This window comes from Spea bombifrons, chromosome 9 (genome assembly GCF_027358695.1).
Source record: "Spea bombifrons isolate aSpeBom1 chromosome 9, aSpeBom1.2.pri, whole genome shotgun sequence".
NCBI classification, from domain to species: Eukaryota; Metazoa; Chordata; class Amphibia; order Anura; family Pelobatidae; genus Spea; species Spea bombifrons.
In genome coordinates this window covers 11,091,330-11,113,434 of record NC_071095.1, presented here as the reverse complement: position 1 = coordinate 11,113,434, position 22,105 = coordinate 11,091,330, and the positions used below count along the sequence as shown (strand labels likewise).

The 22,105-nt window shown below is 41.7% G+C and overlaps 1 protein-coding gene across 4 annotated transcripts; it reads right to left on the bottom strand.

Moving 5' to 3' along the window:
• Positions 1-1,545: 1,545 nt before the first annotated feature.
• Positions 1,546-20,805, bottom strand: PRIMA1 (proline rich membrane anchor 1). 4 transcript variants are annotated; one of them, XM_053475295.1, is made up of 5 exons: positions 20,537-20,805; positions 17,295-17,417; positions 15,015-15,162; positions 9,245-9,356; positions 1,546-1,858 (listed from the first exon to the last, which is right to left on the bottom strand). In XM_053475295.1, the coding sequence occupies exons 2-5, from the start codon at positions 17,382-17,384 to the stop codon at positions 1,831-1,833; spliced, it is 378 nt and encodes a 125-aa protein (XP_053331270.1). In that variant the 5' UTR covers positions 17,385-17,417; positions 20,537-20,805; the 3' UTR covers positions 1,546-1,830. The 4 variants fall into 4 exon arrangements, with proteins under 4 accessions (XP_053331270.1, XP_053331267.1, XP_053331268.1 ...); XM_053475292.1 differs by lacking the exon at positions 1,546-1,858 and adding an exon at positions 4,314-5,234; XM_053475293.1 differs by lacking the exons at positions 1,546-1,858; positions 20,537-20,805 and adding exons at positions 4,314-5,234; positions 18,089-18,184.
• Positions 20,806-22,105: the final 1,300 nt, after the last annotated feature.

The following is a 22,105-nucleotide window of genomic DNA, read 5'->3' as shown; positions in this document are numbered from 1 at the left end:
CCTGAAATTGAGTTTGTACCGCCGCCTCTGCCATCTCTGGAAGGCACCATTGCTAAGCGGCTCCGACTATTTCTAGCGCAGGCCCCGCCCCTTTTCACATGCGGATCCTCTGAACAGGAAGTCTAGATGGCTGCTCCCATGATATACACATAAGAGGGGGGTTAGGATTTGGAAAAAAAAATGGCAAATATTTTTTTTTACTTTTATTTGGTGATGAACGTCCATTTGATTCATTGAGAAATATCTAATCCCCCTCCCCCCCGACCTCTCATTAATGAATGAGCATCAGATGAAATTTTATTGCGGTATGAATGAGGATCATGGCTACCGCCTTCCAGAACGATACACAAAGCTGGACACATTTTTTTTTTTTATTTCTAAGAGAAAAATACAATTATGATCCTTTTTTCCATTACACATTTTCCTGGGTCCGTTGACACTGTCAGGTCTGGTTTGCTGTCTTGCAGCTCAAATCGTGTTACCGGACAATACATGAATGTTTAAATTGCCTGAAATGTCTAATTGAATTAACGTCAAAATATAGATGTAAAAAAAAAAATAAAAAAATCCAGGAATTGTAATCGCTTCTACCCCTGACGCTCTGTTGTTATTTTTCACTTGTCTGTTCCGAAAAACCTCTTTTCTTTTTTAAATTTATTTATTTATAAGGCAGACATCAAAAATGACATCATTTGACATAACAGACAGGTTAGAACAAACAGCGAATACATCTTAGCGTTAGTCTGACTGAGAAGAAGTTCTACAGAGCAGAAAAATTGAAAAAAAAATATTCAATTATTGTTTGAAGGCAATAAAGAGTTTTACTTCTAAAATGTGAGGGGTCCCCAATAAATTAAGCCCTGGGTGCGACGGGAAGAGCTTTACAGATCAGATTAGGAAAATATATTTGACTCTTTTACATAATTGTAGCCTGGAATGTATTATAGAACGTTGTAGAGATCATATTTTTTAGGCTGGCAAGACCCCTCTGCTAATAACAGATGTTTTGTTTTTTTTTACTTACAAAGGAAGTGGTCATGAAAGAGAGGGGCGGTTACCAACAAAGCCAAGATGGCCTCCTACATACAGGTTTATATTTCCTATAAAGTACATGAATCACTTTTTTGAAATTTAAATAATGTTTTTAAATAGTGTTCTCTTCTAGGCGTGCAAACAAAAAGTGAAATATGTTTTAATCATTTTTGGAAACTGCATTTAACAATCCCACATCCCAAAATCTTTACATCAGGATTTATAATAAATCTATTCTTCTCTAGAATGCTACACCTCAAGCATTTTTTAAACCAAAGTAATATGCACAGGATTCAAATTATTTGTCATTTAAAGTAAAAAAATTATTGAAATTGAATTTTTTTTTTACTCATAATGTAAATCTATTACTAATATTACTACATCTTGCAGAGTAACATTTTGGCCTAATACTTGAATTTAAAATACATATATACTGTATGTCCCAGTTTAGCTATATTTGACATCAGATTTTGCAGAAAATATTTTTTTATACACATAAACCATATAACTTGGTTATTCGCAATTAATCATATTTATTTACTCTGGAACAACAGATTATTACTTTTGTGTAATTATAAAAGGGTTTAATACTAAAAAAAAAGATTTTGCAGGAAAAGCTAAATTACATTGTGAAACGTGTATTGGCGGGGATGTAGCTGGGACGGGGGGGGGGTCTCAGGTTCTCGCTGATTCGGTTGTCGCAGAGCTGCGAAGGTTAAAATTCGTACAAAAGGTCCGGGTTACAATAGTCCTGAGGGCAATCCACGTCCAGGGCCCTCTTATCATGTCTGCATAATCTCATTCTGACTGATGTACTCTGCGTGGCCTGTGGACATAATGAAAGCACTTTAGCTATTCACACTTCAGTGTTTTGGGTAAAAAAGCTGTGTTTTTTTTATTAAGATACTATAATTTCTCGTTCACGGTATGCAGGACCAAATATACGTCAATAATAAAAGTACGAACAATTCAAATCGTATAAACGCCTCAATAAATATATTCACTTTTTTTTTTTATTTTTTTATATATCTATTTATAATATACCAACAAAATAATACAAATAAAAAAATAATAAAAAGACACGTATATAGTGCTACATAATGTTTATTATTATTTATTATTATTATTATTATTATTAGTTTTTAGAACGCCATCCTATTCCGCAGCCCGCACTATAATAAATATTATGAAATATAATCACACCAGAATTCCATTGTTGTAACATTAAATCCTGAAGTTTGCCGCGGCCCCCCCGGGGAAAAATTAGGCGTCACGGATTTAACATTAAAATACAATATTTGTGCCACATCACTGTAAATTGACAAAAATTTCACATGCAATTAATTTACTGAAAATGCCTTTATTTTTTCGTTTTTTTTTTTTTTTATATATATAATCCCTTGAAGGTAAAATTGTTTACAGGAGATTCGAGATTCCGGAATGGGGAATAACTGTCCAAGTAAATGATGTCACCCCATTAGTTACAGGTCAGTATATCCATCTGCGACGAGCGTCGGTTCCTTCTCAATAGACATTTAAGCAAATATTAAATCTATTTTCATGTGAATTTGTTATAATTTAATGATGTAAGTTTTAGAACCACGAATATTCCCCCTTCAATCATAAAGAGGCTCTGATCCAATGAGTGTTGAAGAGAAGAGATGGAGGCCACTTTCTGTCGCTCTGCTAAAAATAATATTATTTCCCTGATTTTTTTATTGGTAGAAATTGGGATTTGGTTTATATATGGACTATTTATTCTCCGAGAAAACATTTTTAAAAATCTAGAAATAGAGATACATTGTATTTTACTCTTAACATAATTAATCATCTAGAACCAGTCTTCAAAAATGTCTACTAAATCCTTCCGAAAATGGATTACAGACTTATTTTTAGACAGGGTGGAACAGCCTCCCAGCAGAAGTGGTAGAGGGTAATACAGTGAGGGTATTAAACATGCATGGGATAGACATACGGCTCCTGAATCTAAGACGAGACCAACGACCGATTAAGGTTTGAGCCTTAAAAGCAGGAGAAACGGGCGACAAGACGGGGGCCGGATGGGGCCGATCTGCCGGCATGTCTTAACTTCCTATTCTCAGAACCTGCATAATTATTCCTCCCCATTAAGTTATCTATCCCTGTTTGTTTTATTTATTTTTTTAAAATATTTCAACCCAGGCCAATTTACAAAAATAAAATAATTTGACATTAATTATTTGTGAAATAAAAATATTTGTGTAAACTTCACCATACTAACTTCCGAATTATTGCTTTAAATAGAAAAAAAAAAAACACCCTGATTTTAATAAAATCTAATAATTATTTCCATACCAGACTAGTGAGACGAATGTAATTTTCTGTGCATTGCAAAAGCAGATTTAAAAAAAATAATAATTCAGAAATAAAAGGCAAGAAACCACTTTTTTTTCCCAATATCATATGTTGTATTATTAAACTTGATATACTTTCATTTTCACAAAAAAAAAAAGATGTTATTTTTAGGAATATAGTTGCGGACGCAAGCATTAAATACATTATAACAAGAATATTCATGTGTCCTTAATGATATCTACAATTATGGAGACAGCAGGATAACGATTGGACAAGACGCTAATATTATTAACCCTTCTTTTCACTGTATGGGTTCCATGAAAAAAAATGTTTTTTAATCCGACTATCCGATTATTACCCTGATATAATATCGGAGAGGCTTAACAGGAAAAATCCTGTTTTAACTATAATATATTATAATTATTTCTTTATTTTATAGTTTTTGTCTTTTTATTATAAACTTTGCTTTAAATTCCTCCTGTTTTTAATAGAATTTTTTAATAATTTTTTTAAATATGCCGGTATATTAATATATATATATTTTTAATTTCTAGGGGAAACCGACAACTTATATTTTATATTGTGTCCAGAATTTTTCATTACAAGAGAGATTCTTAAATAAAAAAAATGCTTTTATCTGTAACGTATCACATAAGTATGGGAAGGAATGACACGATATATTTGGATTTTCCAGCAAAGCTGCTTTTTTTTCCAGAATTAACCCCTTAAAGAGTGCGATATTAGCTTTGACATCCTAAAGCGTGATGATTGTCGAGACGTTCTGCGACGTATCACACCAGCCTCTCGGCTAATTGCTGCTCGATTACACCCCATACAGCACTGACGTTATGATGTAATAAGTTAGTTCTGCTGAATTAATAACACTCGGGCTTATTGTATTCACGCGGTCGGAGCAGAGTGTTTTAAAATCTTTTTCTTTTTTTAGATTTCCTAAGAAATAAATAAAATCATTCAGTATAAAAAGAGGCTTAGCATTAACGGAGTGTTGATCGGAGCACCTAGAAACCTTATCGCAGCCTCTGAACGCCAGAAAGAAAGTCTTGCGGGGGTGGGGGGCTGCTGGCGTTCACAGGGTCAAACCAAGAAGAAGCCCGCAATGGGTTAGCGATGGTTTGTTCTGGCAAAGAATGGGTTAATGTCACTAGCGGCACTTGCTTTCAAAGTCTTCAGCCATTGGGTATTGCATAGAAATGATACCTCAGCTGTATGTCCTGGGTTAACGTATCGAGTGCATGCATTGGTTTGGGGGGTCCGGTAACGCTGCACCCTCTTTCGTTATTCCTGTTGATAATAATTGATAGAAGGTTTCTCTTTTGTTTCTGGAAACGCAGTGCATGCAGTGAAGTTCCTGTTTCACCTCTTCTGTTTGAAATCAAATAATCAAACTTTTGGGGGGGTTTTATCAGTTATTCCGAGTATATCAGTTATTATCAGGTAGCGCGAGATGTTAATGGTGGAAGTTATCCTTACGCACGCGGGAGGAATTATCCCTTGCCCTTGACGGGAGTTATCCCTTTCCGCCTGTCAATCATAAAAGGATTATGTTCTCAGGGCAGGCTGCGAAGGTTCCTCGGGGGCGTCTCCTCTTTCATAGTCTTTCCGATATGGCGTTTTGCGATCATGCTTTCTCTCCTTTGCATCTGGTGGGTTTTTGGGTTCCCATATGAGGCCCCCCTCTGTCTGACCATTTGCAGTTGGCCTCGGTGAATGCTGGGGGGCTTATTCCTCTCGCGTTAAGGAGGGTACGTATGCGTGGCTGTGTTACAGCTGACCCGCGTTACGCGGTTTCCAGGGTCATTGCATATTCTCCTCTGGTGGTTCCATTTTCTTCCTTGTGTAGTGGTTTCCTTCGGAGCGCGTGATGACAAACAGAAAGAGAGACACAAGTAAATACAACAGAAATCTGGAAACAGGCGGGGGAGGGGGCTGGCGTTGGCATGCTGTGTTCTATGCACTATGTATGGGTGCGGCCATTTTTAAACCCCAAGCTTTGTGGGTGGGGTACAGTAGAATACCCATTAAGCCCCACCCATTTGTTTCCAACAATGGCCTTAAAAGGAAGCAAGGATTCTGGCCACACCTACAAGACCTTTCGCCCAATGACATCCAGAAAAGAACAGAACAGGAAATCCTCAGCTAACCCATTCACTGCCAGAACAACGGGATAGACATACGGCTCCTGAATCTAACCAGCGACTGATTAAGGTTTGAGTCTTTACAGCGGGAGAAACGGGGCAACTAGACGGGGGCCGGATGGGGCCGGTTCTTTGTTTCTATGCCCCAAAACACCAACCAGTAGTGAGATATATAACTATAGAGTATATAAGGTATGTATATGTGGCTGTAGGGGCTCAGGGTCACCACATCTGGCATTTTGGCAAATTGTTGAAAAGGTCCCAATGCACGAAATACATGGTGCCCTCTCCCCGCGTCGCTTCTCGTTCCCTCCCTTCGTACATCGCGGTGGCCGCCGGCCGGTGCTCTTGGCCTGGTGGGCTAGTGGTGGAGCAGGAAGAATTTGATGTCTAGCTCCTGGAAAAAGGAGTGGCAGGGACTGAATAAATAGGTGAGCCCCCCTGGCACCCAGAGCCCAGTTGCTGCCCCCTATTCTTACCCCACTTTACCCCCATCTATCCCTTTAAATTCAGAAGAGCGGACGATCTATAGGGAAGGGCTGTCTTTCTAAACGAGGTCGAAGTTAGTCTGAAGTGTTACTCGTTGGCCACAAACATCTTGTTTTGCAGTTATGTTCAGATACCCCCCGGACGGGACGTATAATTTACCCGGCGCTGGGTCCCAACCGGAGGCTTGTGTGTGAAGTGTTTATTTAACGTGAGAATTGACAGACCCCACTTCACGGCCCCCATAATCACCGCGCTTTAAACATTCCCCATGGAGAGAAACGCTAATTAGCTTCATTAATGAACGAAAAAAACAGCAATTCTGTGCAGCTGCTGCTCCCGGCAATCAGTTCAGCGCAGGGGGGGGGGGGTAGTTTTTAACCCTTTTAATAGACGCAGGGTATTTAACTAGGGAAAGCAATTAATTATTTATTTGTCTGCTCCATTACTCGCTCCAGAACGTTCTTAGAATATAAATATCAGAGAACATACCCTAATTCATACTAATAAATGCCCTCGGTCGATAAGCGAGGGCACTTCGGAGGTATGGTTATGGGTAGTTTATTTCGTAAATCTTTTGCAGCACAGGACGGGTTAATAATTATCTGCAGGGAGATCTTTGGTAAATTGACCGGCTGCGTTCCAGCTCTCTAAATATTGTTCTGCGCTCTATAGAGACAAAAAGCCAACACTGTGTTACAATAAACAGAAACGGCACAGATGACAACCGTATGGTCAGTCCGGCTTTCCCACGCTTTGGAAGCACAAGAAGACCCGAAACTAAAACATGGCACCTACTAACAGACGGAGTCGCTCTAACATCCACTTAAACCTCTCCCTCACTGCGCTAACCCTAAGATACCGATTGACACTCTAATAACATTTGTTCACACATACACTCACACTACCACCATATACTAACGCACCCCCACACATGCTAACACCAATTACTAACACACAATAACCCTATATGCTGACACAAGCATTCATGCAAACACCATACACTCACACATGCTCTAACACTCTACAGTTACACTCACACACATAGCCTAACAACATACACTCACACATGCTAACACCATACACAAACACGTGCTCTTACACCACATAGTAACATACATTCACACCAACACCAGACACTAAGACACACAATCTACTTTCATACAGTAACACAAACTCTAACACCATACACACACACACTCACTCTAACCCCATACACACACTCACTCTAACACCATACACACACACACTCACTCTAACACCATACACACACACACTCACTCTAACCCCATACACACACTCACTCTAACACCATACACACACACTCACTCTAACACCATACACACACACACTCACTCTAACCCCATACACACACTCACTCTAACACCATACACACACACTCACTCTAACACCATACACACACACACTCACTCTAACACCATACACACACACACTCACTCTAACCCCATACACACACTCACTCTAACACCATACACACACACTCACTCTAACACCATACACACACACACTCACTCTAACACCATACACACACACTCTCTCCCTCTTCTGTCATCAGTACTGCTTTTACCAGAGCACTCCCTGTGCTGCACCCACCGTACCGCGTCCCTGCTATCCCTGTCCATATCTGCGTTACACACGCACTGAGTTCTAGACCAGTGCAGATTGTTCTAGGCTTTCTAGATCACGTGAATTCTAGAAGATTATGGGCTTCCTTGGGGGGGACATCCGTCCCTCGTGACTGGTTTCTGAGAGGTAGGGAAGTGCAGCTGAGTTATGGCCGCGTCGTACAGAAGAGGCAAACAGATTTACAGCATTAATTATATTGGGAAGGTCATCGATTCGAGTCCCGCTAACGAAGCGTTTCCTCCCCTGTAAATTACCAGGGTGACGTTATTTGTTCATTATGGGAAGCAGGGGCTGGATGGAGCGTCAGACGAGTGACCAAAGCGCCCGCTGTAAAATACCTTTAAAACCGGCACATCATGGGTGTTTTTTTCGCTGCCGATTACCGTTCCATTGATTTTTGGTGACTCTTTAAACCTTTATGGTGTTTTTTCTATTTGTTCTCAAGCGCAGGGATTAAATTGGCTAAAAGAGCCGGCATTTGTATTCAGAATGGAGAACCTTTTCCTTTCCGCTCTTTTTCCTTCTGCTCTTCCCGTGCGGCGCTTGGCGTGAGATTTATTGCTCCTGTTTAAGTAACGATCTTTTGCCATCTGCCCTTTCTGTTTCGTAATCAATCATAATAAAAGCTGTTTACCTTCCTGGCAATAACTTCTCTTATTCTCCACGTTCATAAATATGGTGCCCTCTGAAGTATGTGTCCTCCTACGCGACCGTCCCACCGACCTGATGGACCACAGAGGTCTGGAGGTCGAGGAGAGGAGAAGGTGCTTCTCTTCAGCGACCTCCATGGGTGACTCCAGTAGGGGGCAAGACGAGGCACCTGCCCCACCTTGGAAGAACCCTGACCAATTCTGACCATCCTTATGGAGAACCATTTGGGTGTCTGATGGATCCCAACTCCCCGGTGGGCACCAGAAATGCCTTAAACTTAATGTAGTTATAAAGTATAAACCCTGGACAGAGGGTTTCCCAATTGGGGCAAATGTCGGTAAATAAAACGTCTACATTCAGCATTTGGCACAAAAAGCCACTGAGATGGAAATACTCGGAAAATCCAACTAGATCCCATCAACAAGGTCTACAAATAATCAGAATAGTATCAAGAAGATAAAATAATTCATGCTTCCAGCTCAAAACATTCGGATGCCAGGCTGGGGAAAGATCCTCCACAAGGAGGTAAAAGAGTGTGGCATTTACCATATATATGTATAGATTGTAAGCTCCTGTGAGCAGGGACCTCCTCACCACGCCAGAGAGGTGTAGACTATTGAACCCTTTCAGTACCAGGGGGCAGATTCATGAAGCAATATCAACTAGCACTTTATCACCTTGCTCATCAACCTCTTAATAGATTGCAAGCTCATAAGATCGAGGTCCTCCCCTCCTGAGCCGGTCCGTCTTCTCATGTTAATTTCATTTTAATTATGGTTATTTGAATTTAGTTATTGATAATTATCCCTCTTTTACTAATTATACTGAATCTGCTGATGATCTATAAATTAAATATAATAATAATAATAATAATAATAAAAAATAACTTTTAAAAAAAGTAAAAAAAAAATAACTTTTTACGTAAAGGTCCAGCTTACCGTTTTATTGCTTTGTAACACATAATAACGACTACCCCGAGGAACACCGCAGCCACGATTATCACCAGGACGTACCACCAGTTCTCTTCCGTGCAGCAGGAGGCATGGTTTACTGCAAAAGAAAGGGTGTGGGTCAGCGAGTGCGAGCTCTCCGGACAAATTCAGGAAGACCACACAAATTACATCGTATCGAACTGAAGAACCAAGGAGTTTGCAGGACAGCTGAACATTTCACTCCTTGGGTTTATGAAGGGAAGACCTCGGGGAGCCTCTCTGGCATGAAGGGATGAGCTGGCCCTGTATAATGCATGGGTAAATCAGTGAGATGACTTTAAAGGGAAGCTCCCATAATGCCTGATCTATTAGACAAACACTCTGACTCCTTATCATAATGATTGTGGGGAACAATTGAATGGCTCAGCCTTAATCACCCAGCGGACAAAGAAAGAAGACATGGGGAAAGGCGCACGAGGAAAGAAGACGTGGGGAGAAAGGGGGCGAAGAAAGAAAGCATGGGGAGAAGCAGACGAAGAAAGACGACATGGGGAGAAGCGGACGAGGAAAGAAGACATGGGGAGAAGCAAAAAGAACTAGAAGAGGCAAAAGAAGAATCAGAGCTGCGGGAAAGGAGACAGGGAGTCGGGTGGAGAATGTAGGAAGACATTGAGATAGAGGGTGAGAGAGTGTAAATGAGAGTGTGAGAGAGTGTGAGTGAGAGTAATTTTATTAATCATGCTATAACATAATGAATGAGGGCATGGCTTTAGTGGGTGTGGTGTTGATGGGTGTGTTTTTGGGGGTGTGGTTTCCAGGTGGGCGTGGTTTGGTGGGGGCAGTATTTCATCCTTAAACCCGGGCAGCACAATGTCTTGGACGGGCCCTGATTATATCTAACGAGCCACGGAGAGAGAAAGGTTACAGAACAAGAGAAATGTAATAAAACGAGCGGCCTTTTATCCTATTCCGTTACATTTAAAACCAATAACGCCGGTTAAGTCCGAGTTTATTGCTGGAGTTTTTCCGCAGCCGCTGGGATCAGGATCTCGGGGACGTTTAATTAAAGTGCGGAGAGGAAGCTTCCTTTGCATCGAGAAAACGCTCAGATTTATGGCAGTTCTTGCTTTACAGAAATATCGATTTTTGTGTTTCAGGCAAAGCAGAATTTTATAATGAGTTCTCTCTCGGAAAATACCCAGCGCCTTCCGCAGATCTAATTATAATAAATCACATCCATCCGTTATAACTGCACACAACCCAGAAACCCAGAAACAGCCGGCAGGTCGGCCCCATCCGGCCCCCGTCTAGTCACCCGTTTCTCCTGCTGTAAAGACTCAAACCTTAATCAGTCGTTGGTCTCGTCTTAGATTCAGGAGCCGTATGTCTATCCCGCGCATGTTTAATCCCCTCGCTGTATTACCCTCTACCACTTCTGCTGGGAGGCTGTTCCACAATCTACCAGCTTTATAAATGTACATTTTGATTTTTAAGGCATACATATACTGCTTTACGGCACGGATTACTACTTTCTGACTTTTGGTATAGCTGTATCATGCGTGACCTGCTTTATGGCATGTAGTATTATTATTGCACATCCAATCCCGGTCTAGAGTCCCTCGCAGGGCTATTGAAAGTCGAGCTGTTGTCATCCACCCAGCAGAGGGCGCTACAGAAACATCCGCTTTATAACGAAGACCTCTATAACTATACCCAGGGTAACCGATACCTGCTGCGTCAAGTGCTGAGAAACTATCACTCCTATCATGCTTAGCCAGCCAGGCTACACAAAAGCTGTGTGCGTTATTCTAGCTTAGGGCCTGCAAAAGAAGCAAAAACATTAGAAGCCCATGAGCTCCATCACTGATATCTGACATAAAGGTTGTATGTAAAGACATTTTTTAGATTGTAAGTATGTGTGTGCATGTATGCATGCGTGTGTATGTTTATGTATCTGTGTGTGTGTATGTTTGTGTGTATGTATTTGTGTATGTATGTTTGTGTGTATGTGTGTGTGTGTATGTATGTGTGTGTGTATGTTTGTATGTGTATGTATGTATGTGTGTAAGTATGTGTATGTATTTGTGTATGTATGTTTGTGTGTCGTGAGTATGTATTTGTGTATGTGTGTAATTATGTGTGTATGTATGTATGTGTGTGTATGTTTGTGTCTATGTGTGTATGTATGTGTGTGTACGTGTGTATGTATTTGTGTATGTTTGTGTGTCTATGTGTGTATGTATGTATGTGTGTGTATGTATGTATGTATGTGTGTATGTATGTATGTGTGTGTATGTTTGTGTGTCTATGTGTGTGTATGTATGTATGTGTGTATGTATGTATGTATGTGTGTGTACGTATTTGTGTATGTGTGTATGTATGTATGTGTGTGTATGTTTGTGTGTCTATGTGTGTATGTATGTGTGTGTTCGTATTTGTGTATGTGTGTATGTTTGTATGTATGTGTGTATGTATGTATGTGTGTGTATGTTTGTGTGTCTATGTGTGTATGTATGTGTGTGTTCGTATTTGTGTATGTGTGTATGTATGTATGTATGTGTGTATGTATGTATGTGTGTGTATGTTTGTGTGTCTATGTGTGTATGTGTGTATGTATGTATGTGTGTATATGCATTAAAGTGCATATGATGGCTGGATGCCCCTTAATTCCCCCGGCGCACACACCGTTGCATTATGCTAATTTTCTGGACGTTCTAGGTTCTCTGGAATGATTCTAGTGACGGATATCATGGTTCCGCTGCCCCCGTCCTGCTCACGATGTGCAATTATTGCAATGATTAAATATAGCAGCATCTAATAATTAGATCCCGTAGCATTTAACGAGCTTTATGAGCAGAAAACAGAATTCATTAGGTCTCTGGATAGAATTTCTTTGGCTTTTGTCACCGTTAAGGCGAAGCCGGTGGATTCAGGAAATCGGCCAATTCTGTCTTTTCTCTTTCTATTTTTAGGCGCCTTCCACTTTATTAAATAAACTTCTGTATTACGGCCAAACGCTTCCCAGCCAGGCCCCCAAACATCGGCACGTCGGCCGCCTCACCGACACGTCTCAACCAACCAAAGCTGTGGCCTCCCCGGGAAATAATCACATTTTTCCAGATGCCACAAGATGAATATTTTCAAATCGGATGAATTATTAGGACTAAGTGGTGGAGATGCTCTGCAGGCCGTAACGGCGGAATTCAATTACAACTGGAATCAATCGGGCGCACATGGCTGCAGCTATAATTTCGTTTATTTTAAAAGAATGTTTCTGTCTCTGGGAGCAGCCTATAAACCTGACTGTACGGATAGGGCGGTGGATAAGTGGAACATCCTCCCAGCAGAGGTGGTAGAGGGTAATACAGTGAGGGGATTAAACACGCATGGGATAGACATACGGCTACTGAATCTAAGACGAGACCAACGACTGATTAAGGTTTGAGTCTTTACAGCAGGAGAAACGGGCGGACTACACGGGGGCCGGATGGGGGCCGATCTACTTGCAGGTTGGATATTTATGGATATGATATACAGAGGATCGGAATACATTAGGTTCCCAACCAACAACAACATCTGTTTCTAGAAAGATCTTTCCACTCGTCGTATTCTTCTAATTGCAAAAATATTTATTAGTTGCCCCGGGGGGGGAATCAGAAAGTATTTTTAGGGTAAATCCAGCCGGTTATACAGAGCCGTTTTTCTTTGAGCGATAATTGGTGCGTTACCCTCCGCCGCGGCCGTCTCTGCGAGGATTCTTGGCAGGAAAAAAAGATTCGCAGAAACCCAAATAATCGCCAACGCTTTGTAAATAAACCGCATTTTCTAGCAACGCTGCTAATGTTTGGGTAATAAAAGGACTCGCGGCGCGCAAAACAAACAGGCGATGCGGGAGCGTCAAGAAACCCAGCGCCGCTAAAACGCTAAACGCTTAAAGAATTAAAAACATTCGCTTCTTTCTGTAACAAAAAAACCCAGAGGTCCCAAGACGGAGACGGAGAAACAATTTGGGCCTCAGTGACAGATTTTCTGCATGAAACATCGCTTACAAACTCACACACACATACATCACATACATACATTTACACACACATACATACACACGGACATACATACATACACACATACATACTTACACACACATACATATATATATATATACACACATACATACATACACACACATACATACTTACACACACATACATATATATATATATACACACATACATACATACACACACATACATACACACGGACATACATATATATATATATATATATATACACACATACATACATACTCACACACACACACACACTCATATATATATATACACACACATACATTTACACACATACACACACATACATACACACGCACATACACATACATACATATACATACTCACACACACATACATATATATACTCACACATACATACATACTCACACATACATACATACACACACATACATATATATACTCACACATACATACATACTCACACATACATACATACACACACATACATTTACACACATACACACACATACATACACACGCACATACACATACATACATATACATACTCACACACACATACATATATATACTCACACATACATACATACACACACATACATACATACACACACATACATATATATACTCACACATACATACATACTCACACATACATACATACACACACATACATTTACACACATAAACACATACATACACACACATACATACACACGGACATACATATACACATACATACATATACATACATACATACACACACATACATACACACGCACATACACATACATACATATACATACTCACACACACATACATATATATACTCACACATACATACATACACACACATACATTTACACACATAAACACATACATACACACACATACATACACACGGACATACATATACACATACATACATATACATACATACATACACACACATACATACTCACACACACATACATATATATACTCACACATACATACATACACACACATACATTTACACACATAAACACATACATACACACACATACATACACACGGACATACATATACACATACATACATATACATACATACATACACACACATACATACTCACACACACATACATATATATATACACACACATACATACATACTCACACATACATATACACACACATATATATACATACACATACATACATATACACATACATACATACACACAAACATACTCACACACACATACATATACACACACATACATACATACTCACACACATACTCACACATACATACATACACACACATATACATTTACACACACACATACATACATACTCACATACACATAATACTTACATACTACTCACACACACATATATATACACACGTAGATACATATACACATACAAATACATACTCATATACATATATACACAAACACACACACACACTCATATATATATATACACACACACACTCATATATATATACACACACACACACACATATACACACTATACATACACACACATCCACACACATACATATAACCGGTGAATCGCCAGCCTGGCCAGAGGCCTTTGGGTTGCGGCACACATGCCACAGGTTCGCCATCACAGTCCTAGGGGGTGCGATGACAGGGGGTCCCGTCAGAAGAAACCACAGAAGTCCCCGTATATCTGTCTGCTTTGTGTCCCCCGAGTGTAACGCTCTTGTTGCTCACTCACCGGGCGGCGGGAGTCTTGGAGGCGGAGGTGGAGGGGGTGGCGGCGGCAGCAGAGGAGGGGGTCTGCACTGGCACACCTGTGGGCATGCACTGGGCACGCTTTCAGCTGTGGACCTCGCGCATGTCTTCTGGAGCTCAGCCTGAGCGATCTGGAAAGGAGAAGAACTTGGTCACCGTGCGGAGCAGCAACAGACAAAAGGGATAGAAAAATAAACTTTCCGATATATATATATTTTATTTAAGGTTAATAATAATAATAATAATAATAATAATAATCAATGATGTAACACAGCAGTCTCCCTGTTAGATCTGGAAACAAAGTATCGCTGTAATACACCATGCGCGGGATAGACATCCGGCTCCTGAATCTAAGACGAGACCAACGGCTGATTAAGGTTTGAGTCTTTACAGCAGAAGAAATGGGGGCCGAATGGGGGCCAATCTGCCGGGGGGTTCTGGGTTTCTGCGCCCGCAGTCGGTGTAATCGGGAGCTCGATGTTCTCCCATTTAAGGAGCGCCCCCCCCCAGCCGTCGCTCGCTTATTAAGATGACATGAAGATAAAAATAGGACTTTTTCATCGAACCTTAAAATACACAAAAAAACCCCATTTATTACTGCGAGTTATTTATAGCAGGGATTTCGCTCAGCCGAGCAAATTGTTTCTTAAAATAAGCCGTTTTCTGGGGGCCGGGAGAGAGAATTCTGATAATTTTATTTTACTTAATTAAATACATTTTAATTATAAATTTATGACAATTATTAGACTAGAATAAAAAATAAAATAATGTAAAGATGCGTTTATTCTGGGGTCCCATCCGGTCTTCTATCTCCATCTGGCCCCCGGGGCAAATACTGACCATTGGCGCCCCATACTCAGGAAGAAATGGCTTGTGTGTTTTTGGGGCAACAAGGAGGCTTCTGGGCGGGGGGCGATAGTACCTGCCCCGGCTATTAGTAGGAAATGGGGAGGGAATTCGGTCCAAACGAGAGGGTCAGAGGTTTAGATGGAATGTAAGGAGGTTTATGCTTTACTGAGAGGGTGGTAGATAAGTGGAACAGCCTCCCAGCATAAGTGGTAGAAGCTAATACAGCGAAGGAATTTAAACATGCATGGGATGATCCTTGACAGAAGGATAAACGGGCAGTCTAGACGGGCCGAATGGGGCCAATCTGCCAGCAACCTCTATGCTGCTATGAAGGGGTTAAAAATAAGCCGTCGCAGATAGCTGCCGTTTGAGCTCCTGTCTGGTATAGATAAGGGCGTTGTGCCGAAATACCCGGCTTGTTTGATGGGGGTTGTGATCCGCCGGTCACCGCCTGTAACTTCTCTCTCACCCTGCTTAGAATGCAGAAACTTTCTGCTTAAATAATGCATGGCGCCCGAGAGAGAGAGAGAGAGAGAGGGAGAGAGAGAGACAGAGAGAGAATGAGAGAGATAGAGAGAGAGAATGAGAGAGAGAGAGAGACAGAGAGAGAGAGACAGAGAGAGAGAGAGAGAGACAGAGAGAGAGAGAGACAGAGAGAGAATGAGAGAGATAGAGAGAGAGAATGAGAGAGAGAGAGAGAGAGACAGAGAGAGAGACAGAGAGAGAGAGAGAGAGAGACAGAGAGAGAGAGAGAGAGAGAGAGAGAGAGACAGAGAGAGAGACAGAGAGAGAGAATGAGAGAGAGATAGAGAGAGAGAGAGAGAGAGACAGAGAGAGAGAGAGAGACAGAGAGAGAGAGAGAGAGATAGAGAGACAGAGAGAGAGAGAGAGAGAGAGAGAGAGAGAGAGAGAGACAGAGAGAGAGAGAGAGAGAGAGAGAGAGAGAGACAGAGAGAGAGAGAGAGAGAGAGAGAGAGAGAGAGAGAGACAGAGAGAGAGACAGAGAGAGAGAATGAGAGAGATAGAGAGAGAGAATGAGAGAGACAGAGAGAGGGAGAGAGAGAGACAGAGAGACAGAGATAGCGAGACAGAGAGAGAGAGAGAGACAGAGAGAGGGAGAGAGAGAGACAGAGAGAGAATGAGAGAGAGAATGAGAGAGAATGAGAGAGAGAAAGATAGTGAGAAATAGAGAGAGACAGAGAGAGAGAATGAGAGAGATAGAGAGAGATAGAGAGAGAGAATGAGAGAGAGAAAGATAGTGAGAAATAGAGAGAGACAGAGAGAGAGAATGAGAGAGATAGAGAGAGATAGAGAGAGAGAATGAGAGAGAGAGAGAGAGAGCACTTCCACGCGGTGCGCTGCCCATGAATATTTCATGGTCTCTATAACAGAGCGCTGGCAGAGAGCGTCTCACCTGGACGAGACCGACGAGAGGTAACGCAAGACAGTGAATCAGGAGAGAGGCGAACAAAGAGCCAGGGGCGCGAAGCCCCCCGATCTGCATTACTCCACCCGGCTCTGCTCACAGCTTGGAGAACTGAAAGAGAAGGAGACAGTCAATGCCAGCCACATACTCAGCACTGCTATACCCTGCGGGCTGCACGGATACCCGGCACCGCTATACCCTGCGGGCTGCACGGATACTCAGCACTGCTATACCCTGCGGGCTGCACGGATACTCAGCACTGCTATACCCTGCGGGCTGTACGGATACCCGGCACTGCTATACCCTGCGGGCTGTACGGATACCCGGCACTGCTATACCCTGCGGGCTGCACAGATACCAGCACTGATATACCCTGCGGGCTGCACAGATACCCGGCACTGCTATACCCTGCGGGCTGCACAGATACTCAGCACTGCTATACCCTGCGGGCTGTACGGATACCCGGCACTGCTATACCCTGCGGGCTGCACAGATACCAGCACTGATATACCCTGCGGGCTGCGCGGATACCCAGCACTGCTATACCCTGCGGGCTGCACAGATACTCAGCACTGGTATACCCTGCGGGCTGCACAGATACTCAGCACTGCTATACCCCACACCCCCCCAAATATATAATAAAACATATACTAAAGCATCTGCTTGCACACCGAATGATCACAAAACCAACTCCCAGCACTCACATCCGTATCTGAGATATATGTACGGCGTAAAGCTGTGTATAAATGAATGCACACCGCTGGCGAGAAAACTTTGTGTACCTGGAGGTGCCGCTGTCCATGCGCGGGGCAGGTGGCTGCAGATAAAAGGCTCTATCGCCCGGCAGCGTCCCTCGCCGCCCTCTGCCACTCGCTGAAAGGCGATGAATTTGCAGAATGCTTTGCAAACTCCATGTAAACAGCGTCCTCCCCCCGGCACGGACAGCGGCCCTATTGTCCCCGCACATCGTGGTACGCGGTGACACCGATAGCCTCACTATCACTGCTAGCCCACAAAGCCCAACTAGATTGTAAGCTCTTGGAACTAGAGCACACCTTACCATGTGTCCCTGTAAATCCAAACTGTTTTGTTAAATACTACTTGTTATGTCGTACAGCGCTGTGGAATATGATGGCGCTATATAAATGCATTAATAATAGTAATAATAATATATAGATATATAGATTTATTCTTATGGCGGCAGGTCCTTGATCCAAGAGGTTCTTCAGCAGCTGATGGCTTCACTTGGACCTCTTACACAGTTTATAGGAACTTCTTTCCCATGATGATGACCTGAGGGGGCTGCTGAGAGTGATGGGAATGGTCTCATGCTGTTTCATTTCTCATATGAACCTCGCGATGTTTCCCAGAGCTTTCCTCCAACCGCACTTTTGGTTAAAGACGAGTTCTGGGTGAAAATCTGGCCTTTTTTTCCTCATCCTCCTTGATGCTATGTTTTGTCACTGGGATATATATATATATGAGAGATGGGGGATTCCTTAACCCTTTCAGGGTATCCAGAGCCGACACGTACCCGGCTTAGGGTTTTCGTCGATTTATTATATGTCGAATTTGTCAATTTCTTTAATAATTTCGCCCTTCTCTCAGTACACACTGGTAATGAATGAGTTAACTGTTTTAACGGCATCGCTGGGTTTCATTGCCTGTAGGGCGAGTTGGCACGAGCGGCAGATGGAGGACAGATTGGCAAAATCTGGGGCCGGCGGCAAAATGCCATGGAAACAAGGAGGTCAAAAAGGTTACGCTGTGGCTTATTCAAGAGCTTCTGCAGCAGCTGAGACACATTCCTTTTTACGCATTAGACGGCCCATGAAAGGGCAGCGGTGAAAGGGTTAAGTCTGCTTCTGCCCCGCACTCAATGGCTGCCTGCAGGGGCAATAGGCAAAGGGTCCATCGTATTGCCCCAGGCCGGCGGGGTACAAATCCTTGCGAAGCATTGGGCTCCACGTGCCGGGTGAGGGCCGCTGCCGTGTCTCAGGTACTCGTGCGCTGTGATACTCGGCACCGCTATACAGTTTTGGATTGCTATAATGTTATTTTTCCGGTTTATTTCCCCAAAGTAACGTCTGTTATGATTAAACCAAATTCCCAAATGGACAGCGAAGTCCACGAGATACTAAATTTAACTCAAAAGCTCAATAAAAAACCTCTGAAATCTGATCTTCCAGAAGAAAGATTAAAAAGCGGTGAAAAATCTACAAGAAACCACGCCTGAAACGCACATTACCATGTGTAACCCCAGTCTTACTAATAATAACAGTCACTTTATTAATAATAATAATAACAACAATAATACCAATAACAATAATAATAACAGCGCATGACACACGCTCACTAATAATAATAATAATAATAATAATAATAATAATAATAACAGTGCAGTCACACTCTCACTAATAATAATAATAATAATAATAATAATAACAGTGCAGTCACACTCTCACTAATAATAATAATAAAAATATCAATAATAATAATAACAGTGCATGACACACTCTCACTAATAATAATAATAATAATAATAATAACAGTGCATGACACACTCTCACTAATAATAATAAAAATATCAATAATAATAATAACAGTGCATGACACACTCTCACTAATAATAATAATAATAATAATAACAGTGCATGACACACTCTCACTAATAATAATAAAAATATCAATAATAATAACAATAAAAATGAGAGTGCATGTCCCAGCCTTACCCTTAATAATAATAGTAATAATAATGATGATAATAGTAATAATAATAGTGATGAGAGTGCATGTCTCACGCTTGATAATAATAATAATAATAATAGTAATAATTATAGTAATAATAATGATGATAATAGTAATAATAATAGTGATGAGAGTGCATGTCTCAGGCTCACCCTTAATAATAATGATAATAGTAATAATAATAGTAATAATAATAGTGATGAGAGTGCATGTTTTAGGCTCACCCTTAATAATAATAATAGTAATAATAATAATAGTGATGCTAATAGTAATAATAATAGTGATGAGAGTGCATGTCTCAGGCTCACCCTTAATAATAATAATAGTAATAATAATAGTAATAATAATAATAGTAATAATAATAGTAATAATAATAGTAATAATAATAATGATAATAGTAATAATAATAATGATAATAATAATAATAATAGTAATAATAATAGTAATAATAATAGTGATGAGAGTGCATGTCTCAGGCTCACCCTTGGAAATGTTGTGTTCAGCAGAGCTCGGGGGTCTCACATGCTCCAGGTCTTCTGGGTCTTCTTTGGGGAAAGTTTGCAGCCAGATGGGGGGCTCTGTGCGACCTCCCAGGTTCTTCTCCTCCACTGGGTCTCATTAGACGTCCCATGGCTCCCTGGGGTCTCTGAGCTTCATGGTGGGACAGTCCCTGGGTCCTTCTCACTCTGTCTATTTAAAGTGACAGCCAGGGTGGGATTCCTCCCAGCGGGGTGACTGATGCATGCTTCCTGCCCCCGGACTGAGCCCCCCTCGGTGTCCCGGATCTAGAGAGGTGCAGAGACCCCCATCCTGAGCTCCCGTCTGCTGCAGAGACTCCCGCGCTCCATCCAGCGAGTCCTCTGAGCTCCCGGCACACAATGTAATCTTATTGTATCATTTCTGTAAAGCCACATGATCCTGGGGGGTGGAGGCAGCGAGGAGGGGTCTCTGAACCCCCTCCAGGGGGGGGCTTCACTTGGATGGATGGAGATTTGTCACTTTCACACCAGACACATCAGGAATTTTCTATGAAATGGGGAGGAAAAAGTGAGGCAGTTCTCATAGTGGGGATTGCTGCACTTTTACTCTTCTGCAGCAGATTCCTCGCCAGCATTCTGTGCGGTTATTAGAAGGAGAGGCTGGCATTTAAAACAAGGGAATGGAGGCTTAGATGTGATGTGAGGAAGTTTTACTTTACTGAGAGGGTGGTAGATCAGCAGAACAGCCTCCCAGCTGAAGTGGTAGAAGGTTTGCAGACATCTGCCGGACTCGCGGTGTCTCAGAGATAGGGTGCGATCTCCTTAATGCATCTCCATCGTTTAGTTCCTTTACCTCGGGGCAGACGAGATTTCTGTGGCATCTGCGGCTTCCCTGGAGGTATTTCGGCTCTTGGCAGCAGTCATAACGCGCTGGTTCTTCCCGACTCCCCGCCGTACGAGAAAAGAAAAGGGGGTCCGGCGGGCAAAGCGAGCGATTCAGCAGTCTCTCCTACATACAAGGAACGCCATGACCCAACGCGCTTCGACATGTCTAGGTTCTCGACATCCTCAGTAGACGTGGTCAGAGGGTTAGATTCAAACCCGTTCATTCCCAGTGCCCAGAACATTATGCGATTAGTATTGTGGTAGATTATTCACTCAGAGGGTGATAGATACATTGAACAGCCTCCCAGCAGAAGTGGTAGAGGTTAATACAGTAAGGGAATATAAATGTGTGGGATCTGAGACGAGACCAACGACTGATTAAGGTTTGAGTACCAAATTTACTCAGTTCCCACGATAATCGGTCTACAGCATTACAGCTGACGGGACTTTGAAACCTTTATAATGATAAAGTCTAATAATAATAATAATAATAATAATAAAAATAATAATAATAATAATAATAAAAATAATAATAATAATAAAAATAATAAAAATAATAATAATAAAAATAATAAAAATAATAATAATAAAAATAATAATAATAATAATCATTTTGTCTCATTTGGCTGAGCCTTATGAGAGTCTTTTTCCACAGTGGGTCCAATGCCAACAGTTGCCCTGCCCTGA